The sequence below is a fragment of the Alligator sinensis genome, unplaced genomic scaffold (assembly GCF_000455745.1).
Source record: "Alligator sinensis unplaced genomic scaffold, ASM45574v1 scaffold372_1, whole genome shotgun sequence".
Taxonomy (NCBI): Eukaryota; Metazoa; Chordata; order Crocodylia; family Alligatoridae; genus Alligator; species Alligator sinensis.
Genome location: NW_005842387.1, coordinates 557,896 through 566,389, shown reverse-complemented (window position 1 = coordinate 566,389; position 8,494 = coordinate 557,896). Strand labels below are relative to the sequence as shown.

General features: G+C 49.3%; 1 protein-coding gene across 1 annotated transcript in view; it reads left to right on the top strand.

Moving 5' to 3' along the window:
- ADAM23 (ADAM metallopeptidase domain 23) overlaps window positions 1-8,494 on the top strand; it is a gene marked incomplete at its 5' end in the record, with an annotated part of 186,474 nt that overhangs the window by 97,203 nt on the left and 80,777 nt on the right. The window contains one exon of the mRNA XM_025211029.1: window positions 7,670-7,752. Within this exon, the coding sequence (XP_025066814.1) occupies window positions 7,670-7,752 (83 nt within the window). The remainder of the gene's footprint in view (window positions 1-7,669; window positions 7,753-8,494) is intronic.

The window sequence follows — 8,494 nt, the reverse complement described above, 5'->3', positions numbered from 1 at the left end:
CATCAGGCCTGGGGCCAGGTCCACTCCTCCCCTGCCTCCACTGCCACCACCGCTGCCATGGCATTCCCGCTCCTTCCCCCCCCGCCCCTCCCCACATCAGGCCTGCTTCTCCCCCCACGCTGCTTCAGTATCAGCCCACGGTGGCCCTGCAGGCGGCGATGATGGAAGCAAGGAGGGGTGGGCCAAGGCCAGCACTAGTGGCCACCCCCCACCCCGTGGCATCCCAACCCCGCTCCCCTGCACCACCACCTCCACCTCCACAGAGCAAGGGGGCGAGGCGAGGCTAGCTCTGGTGGCCTCGCCCCCACTCCTCCTTCGTCACCACCTGTAGGGAGCAGGGCCGGGGGGCGAGGCTCCATCCGCTGTGTCCCCACCATCATGGAGGCATGCTGCTACCAGTCCGAACATTTCTTCGCACTCTGATTGGCTGTTAAAAGAAAAGACACGCAGCTGCATTTTGTGAGGGTTCTCATCCTGTCAGTATATGTTAGGTACATTGGGACCAAACCTAACAGGTTCGGCTCCTCAGATTTGGCTCTGCCTAGTTTCTGAATCCCAAGTCTTAGCTGATCAAGCCAAACTAGTTCTCAGTCTGTTTGGAATGAAAACTGCAGGTGCTCAGGGGATTTTCAGGTTAAACAGAGGTCTGTCTAGGGAGGAAATGAAGCTGCATAGGGTTGTGTTGGGAATGTGAGAGGATTGCCCTGGTGGAACTGGGGAGCTACTTTTTTGGAGTACGAAGCAGCCAGATTGAAAGAAGAACCAGAAATCCCGAAGGCCTGTTTGTGGCTATGTTGACCAAACACATTTAGCCCTTCTAGGCTGAAGGGCTGGCAAGATGTCCAAGGACCACCTCATGGGCTATGTACATCGCTTGGGCAATGTTGTATGCTGAGGAATCTAGAAGTTGTCCTTAGAAAGTGTGGGGCGGGGGTGGCTAACACGTGGTGGATAGCTGAACTGGAGGCAGCTCCTATTACTTTATGCCTCCAACCCTGAGAAAAATACTTGCCTGGCAGCAGCAGGGGTGGTGGTGTGGAGTTGTGCCCCTTGCTGCCAGGCAGCTAGGGGACACTTTGCCAGGGCGGTGCAGGGCTATCAGTGGCAAGGAGCTTCCCCACTCAGCCCTGCTCTGCCATGCTGCACTGGGTCCTGCCCGGTGGGGGGAGGGCAGCAGGGTGGAGAGCCCGAACACACAGCGGGCAGCCTGCACCTGCCCTCCCCCCAATGGGCTCTACTCTTGTGTGCCGCCCATGGGGGAGGCAGCGGGCAGGGCCTGCAGACCCAGGTCCTTGGCCTTGTAGCCCTGGCAGCTGAGGATCCCCTCAGGCAGGGGGGCTGTAGGTGGGGAGCGAGGGGCACCAGCAGGGGTAGGGGGCTGTGGTTTGAGAGTGAGGGACCTGGATCTGCAACCTGGTGAGCAAAGGGGCAGGGGGAGCTCTGATTTTTCCATGATAAACCCAAAATCAAATGCCAAAATTTATAGGTACTTAAAAATTATTGTATTATAGTGGTTGAGACACTAGTAGGCTTCCAAATTGCTTTAAAATTTGTAAATATATCAATAAACCATTGTGTTCAATTGATACCTATACATATAGTGGCATTTCATTTTAATTGTGGTTTTTGGGGGTTTTAATCAGAGGATGCACAGTTTTTATCAGAGCCGTTGTGTTTTTTAAACAGAGAAAACCAGGAATCCCTGGCATGATTCTATAGCAGTGCAAGTGTAGCAGAAGTGTAACCCGGCTTCATCCATAATAAAAGTTGCAGTGATTTAGCTCACTTGTATCCCTACAGGCTGATGCTGCCTAACAGTTACAGAATAACAGCAACAGCAATGTCTGTCCCATCCCCCCACCTTTGAAATTGCTGCAAATGTATATTTGTTTATGCCCTTCTGTCTGGTTCCAGTGATAGCATAACAGTACTGTCCAAAACCTCTTCTGTTGACAGACTGTATTTGTAGCTCCTTTCTGCATCAAGCAATTGACCTATTGTAAACTGAACTTTGATTCCACAAAACAGATTTTGGGCTGCATGCCCACTGGAAGTTTTCAATTCTTGGTGGAAAACAAAGTCAAGCTAGAACATGATTCTCCTCCCACACCACAGCACCATGAGCATGTGGGTGCCAGATGTGACCAACAGCTGCATTAATGTATATTGAAGCCTGAGTATACCCTACTCCTGGGTTCTTCTGACAGTACACAGTCAATCACTCTAAGGAACTGGAAATGTTCCATGTTGCAAAATATTTTCATATAACCATAGTAAATATTTAAAAGGGACAATGTACCATTATACAATGTGTTTGTAGGCTACTAGTCAAGATAGGGAGGTCAAGGAAAAATCAGTGTGAAAACTGCAAAGTTGGTACAAGCTTTGCTTGTATCACCAAGGACATATGACAGTGGTGTAGGTGCAGAGGACAACCCCTACTTTCCTGTTCTCTTGCTGAGCCAGAGCGTGAACAACTAAATTGGAAGACTTCTGCTGTGGATGACATCCTTGAAGTGCTGATAAACCATTATGTCACTCACCATGAATGATTTGCCTTTGGCTTCACAAATGTGCACATGACATTGGGAACACTGGCACCCTAGTAGCTCTGAAAGCAGCACCAGCTACCTGTTAGCCCCCAAATGCATGCTTAAAATTTGGCTAAAGCCCTGGGCTATCTGTAGTTCTCTGTGTATGGATTTATCAGTTATGGCTGATGAAGTAGGTAGGTAGGGTTTCCTAGAATGAAGGTGGACCATATACCCTTAGAATGAAAGTGGACCATATACCCCTGTTTTTTTCTTTCTTCTTTTTTTGTAGAAATGAGACTTCTGACAGGCCACATTTGTAAACACCCAATCATCTCAATATTCTAGCATTATAAACCCTGCCTGTGCTGCCAACATTACCGTGCATAAACCTTCCCCTGTTTTCCATCAGCCCCTGCAAAAACAGGGATGAGTATCCATGGCAGATGGTGTACTCTTTGGCTCCATGGGGAGATTAGGCCATTTATCAGGTTATGTCCCAGCACTGTTTAGAAGCCCCATTCTCTGAAAACCATTTATAATTTTGGGATTGTCCCAATGACTATCCCAAATGACAGCACAAAGATAAAGATGTCTCCCTATGGCTTTGCAAATCTTTATTGCAATAACCCCCACATCAATTTTTTTTTGCCATAAAGCTATAGCCCTCTGGGGTTGCCAACTTCCAGATTGAAATTGTTTCCTATTTTTGCACTGGTAGCAACTCCCTCAGCGTTAACTACTGATGTTGTAGGACAGGGCAAGCTCCTTGTAGACATCCAGGAAATTCAGCCTCTTTATCCAAGAGGTCTGATGCCACAGCTAGTCATCCCATCTCTGCAAAACACTGTTTTCTCACATGTCAGTGCTCATTCTTTTGGAGCAGAACCATGGGTGAATTCTGGGGTGGTGTGGTCACACCCCCTTTCTCCTGTGTAGTCTAGTAAACTTTCCATCCCCAGGCCAGTGGGGACACCCCAGTCCTTCAGGGAAGGGCCAGTCAGGGAGTAGTTGCAAGAAGCGGGAACCTGTCTGCCACCACTGTTGTTATCAGCCAAGCCCAGTAACCTGTGTAGTTACTCCCTGCAGCTGGAGTCCCTGGACTGGCAGGACTAAACAGGGAGGGGAGAGGCAGGAAGAAGGTAGCAGGTATCTGCTCATTGCCACCGCCTCTGGTGGAGTCCTGCACCCTGTGGAGCTGCATCTTGCAGTTGGAGCCCCCAGGTCACTGGGGTAAAGCAGGAGGGATCAGGCAGGGAGCAGGTACAAGAAGGGGTGCCTCACCTGTGCTGCCCATCTCCTGCTGAGCCTGGGACTCTTCACAGCTGTTGCACACAGCCCCTGGCTGGAGCAGGTTAGGATTAGCCCTGGGGCTCCTTCCATGCCCAGGTCAACCAGGGGCAGCGGGGACAGTGGACAGGTCCCTCCTTCCCACGCCTGTTTCCAGAGGTTCTAACTGCGGGGAGTGAGTGGACGAGGACCTGGGCTTAGCTTGGTTGGTGGCAGTGTCAGGCTGGTCCCTCCCTTCTGTGCCTGCTTCCTGCCCCTGCCACTTACTAGAAGCGTTTCATCATACTAGGTGAGAGAGAACCTGGGCTACGTACAGCAGTGAGAGATACACTCTAGCATGTTGTATGAACAGTATTAACTAGTGTACTCCATTGGGTGGAATGTTTGTGCTGGTAGTTGTGTGTAGATGTGGGCAGGTCTGGTCATGATTTGTACTCCAGCGTGAGCTTAAATGTGCACTTTATGTCGGGATAGACATGGTCTTATGTGTCCAAGTTGCTTTTGAGTCTTACTCTGTAAGTTCTCTGGGGTATGGGCTTCACATTTTTATCTGTCACTAAAGTTCCTAACACTTTTGGCTCTTTAAATAAAGAGCTGCAAGTAAAAGCTGGGTCTTCTTTGAAAATTGAATGCTGGTATGTAAAAACAGCCCCTTTATTCAAATGATCTGTTGCTTGTATGTATTTAGAACATATCTACTTTTGCAAAAAAGGTACATTTATATTATGGCATAGTTCAGTTAACGGTTTTAGATGATTTAGCTGGGCTGTCTCTGGCTTGTACATCATCATAGTGTTACTAACTAAATTCCAGTTACAAAATAGTTTTATTGACATTGATTTTTAGGAAAACAAAAATAAGTTTGATTTTAGGATTCCAGGCAGAATTTTTGTGGCCAAAACCGGGGCAAACAAAATTTTACATGTAATGTCAACAGTTTTAATCTGAAAATTATTGATATACTGTGATACTCTTGGATCCCCAAAACACCATTTCCACAGAGTCAGTTTTTAGAGAAGAACTGTTCTTTAAAGAACAACATAATTAAAAACATTGTTACTTTAAGAAAGGAAAACCAGCCTCTGCTATGTATGGAAGCCATACATAAATAAGGCAGAAAGCAAGGTAAAGATGCAACTTATAGGCCAGACATAGCCCGCTGGCCAGATCTGACCCATTGGTCTCTGGACCAAATCCACACACTGCATGGGGCACTCCCTGATGCTGGCCCTATGCTCTGCATGTGACATGGGCTGGACCCAGTACTGCATACACTGTCTGTGATGCCTGCATCAGATCAGCTTTGCACACTGGTTCCAGGGCCATGCCAGAGCTGGTAAAGAGGGTTGGTCCAGTGGGGAGCTGCATTGAGCACACACCCTGTGCTGGTTCCCTGTCCTGAGTACAGCATGTGTGACTGGTCCAGCCCATGCCCCGTGTGCAGCACATGTTAGCCCTGGGGCTCACTCTGTACATGGTGCACAGGCTGGATTCAGGCTTTCAGCACTGAGGAATATGAGGAATATGGGGCATGGGTTGCATGTGACACCCTGCTGGACCAACCGTGTGTGCTGGCTCTGGCATGCATAGGTGGCCTGGAGCCTGATCTGGACTGGTCCCTGAGCCAGCAAGCAGGGCCTGTCCAGCAAGACACTGCCTGCAGTATGCACCCTGGACCGACCCCCTGTGCTGCATGCAGCACCAGGTCTGTCCTGTGAACTGTGCAGTGGAAGCCCCAAAGCATGGCTGGCACCTGTTGTATATGGCATGAGGGCTGGACCCAGTGTTGCAGGCACTGTATGCAGCACTGGCAGTCAGTCCCAATGCATCTTGTAGACCAGCTCAGCAAAGGGCTGGATGATTTGACAACCCTTTTATAGATTAACAAAATGAAAACCAGCCTCTACTATGGAAGCCATATATAAATGAGGCAGAAGGCAGGGTAGAAATGCACCTTACAGACTAACTAAATTTATACTACCCACAAAAGAATTTCTAAATGTAGTTAGTCTATAAGGTGTGTCTTTACCTGCCTTCTGCCTGATTTCAGGCTAACATGCCTAACTACCCCTCTCTGTTCACATGTAAGTAAGTTTTGCTCAGCACAGACCCTCTTGTTTACAATCAGAAGACTCGGTGACTGCTAATGTAGCAATTAGACCATGGGCAATGTTTTTGGGCCAAGTACCGAAAACACCCCAACGTCAAGCCGTGCCTCCACTTAGCATGCCAGAGGTAGACAGCAGAGGAGCCATGAGGGGCCCAATCCTCATTGCTGGAGGCAGGTGCACATGCGCCTCTGGGTGGATGGCAGGGGAGGGGCCAGGATCAGTGCAACCCTGGTCTCTTACCCCGCCATTTGCCTGGAGGTACACATGCACTCGTCACTGCCACGGAGCCAGTTCCAAGGCTCTGGACCCTGGTACAGCTGTTTGCAGCCTCCTGGCTGCCTACTGTACCCAACCTAAGCTCTGGGTAGCTGCTGCCTGCCACAGAGCCTAGGCTGCTTGTATCAGGGCTTGCTCCCCATCGCCTTCTGTGAGCAGCTCAGCTCCATGGCTGGCAGCAGCTGCCCACAGCCTGGGTAGTTGTGGCATGCTGAGCAAAATGACCTTGTGTGCCATGTTCTGGTACAGATGCTAAGGGTTGCTGATCCCTGAATTAGGCCAGTTATTTGGGCTGGAGGGCCACTTACGGAGTCTGGGTGAGCTGTTGTGGACCAGGTCAGCACCCCCCACATCCTGCAACAGCTCACCCAAACTTCCTAAGTGGTCCTCCAGCCCAAATAATTGCCCACCCCTGAGCTAAGGGCAGAAAGAACAATGATTAGGGGAACCTAATCTTTGTTCCTCTCTTCTCCCCCATCCCCTCTCCTGCCTGGAGTCCCTGGCATGTGACTCAGCTGGTGCTGTGCTGAATTCCTATGCATTGTCTCAGGCCATGTGGGTGCAGCTGGTACAGTTCCTGCCTGACTCAGCTGCGTGCCAGGGATTTGGGATGAGGAAAGGAGTGCAGAGAGAAGCGGGGGGAACACAGCGTGGCACCAGCCTGACTGGGCCTGAATGACCTGTGGCTCCTGGCCCCCTTCTCCCTGCAGCCCCTCCCCTGCTCCAAGTCAGCAGCCAAGTCCCCAGCATGTGATCAGGCCAGTGCTGCACTGTGTTCCTGCACGCCATGATGGGCCACGTGGGTGCAGCTGGTGCCATTCCTGTCCAACCCGGGCGTGTGCTGGGGACTTGGGGTCAGGCAGGAGCCAAGCCAGGGTTGGGCAGGAGTCATGCCAGCTGTTCCAGCTGAGGCCATGTGGTGCAGCTTTGCGCAGGAACATGGCATGCCACTGTGTTAGCGGCACCTGTACTCCTACCAGGCCCTGGCCTTCTTCCCTCTGCACCCCCTCTCCCCCAGCAGGGAGAACCTTACCTGAGCTTCCATTTGTCGGCCTCAGGGTCAGAGAGGCAAACAGACAGCCTTACCAGGCAGAAGCCTAGCCAGGAGCTCTATGCCCCCTGCCTTGGAGGTGGTACACTGGGGAGGTGGGACAACACGGGCTAACCAGGGAGGGGAGTGAGTTGGTGGTGCTGCTGCAGCAGGCTGGCATGAGGAAGGGAGAAGAGCAAAGGCACCAAACTCCAGGGCAGCCACGGGTCAAATACAGTTCTTCTTCAGAGGAGCAGCCATGGGCTGGGTAAAATCATTTGGTGGGCTGGATTCAGCCTGCGAGCTGTATTTTGCCCACCCCTGAATTAGGCTCTCACCCAAATTTCTTCATCAGCAAAGGATCAGTTAGTTATTCCAATGTAAGGGAAATGTCTGAAAGTAATTGTTTATTTTTTCTTTAACACCCTTAGGGCGGAGAGCACTGTTATTATCATGGGAACATTAGAGGTATCAAGAACTCCAAAGTTGCCCTTTCAACATGCAATGGCCTCCAGTAAGTGCAAGTCTTCATTTCTTGAAAGCGACTCTGTTACCTGATTGCTGCTCTTGGGTCTCACCTCTTAACGTGAGACAAACTGAAACTCCCCAAGTGCTCAAAAATTTTGTTGTTCAGAAATACAGGCTGTGTAATGTCAGCTAAAAAACAGCTTGTAGTGCTTTAGTGGTCCTATTTAGAGCATTTTATGCTGGTTTCTTACTTACCACAATCAGCTAAGAAACACATTTTTAGACTTGTTATGCCCTTCACCCTCACTTTTGATTGATGGCTTCTCTGTATCTCCAGAATGATTTTTCTGGTTTCTTTTAGTTTTGCAGTGTCCTGTAGTGTCTTCCTCACAGCAGATCAGACAGAAATGTTGTGGAACAGGACTGAGGTGCCATTGGTAGGACAACGTGAGGAAGCTTTTACAGATTAAAGCCAGCCTCTATACAATATAAAGCCAACCTGGCTTTACCACTGCAATTAAGCCATTTTTGAACATTTTTGGAATTAAAGATTTTTGGTTCTTGTGGGTGAAACCTTTGCAAATTGTAAATAGGAAAAAAATGTTTTTGTTAAGGTTCTTCAGTCTGTAAGAGATTAAAAGCATGGACAAGAATCACATATCAGTTCTTATTGTGATTCTTTTGATATTACTGTGATTACTTAGGTATGTAGATATAATTTGGACAAAAATAATCTGTTGGGGGTTTTTTTGTTTAGGGGGGTATAAAGTAAGATTGTAGTCTATCGG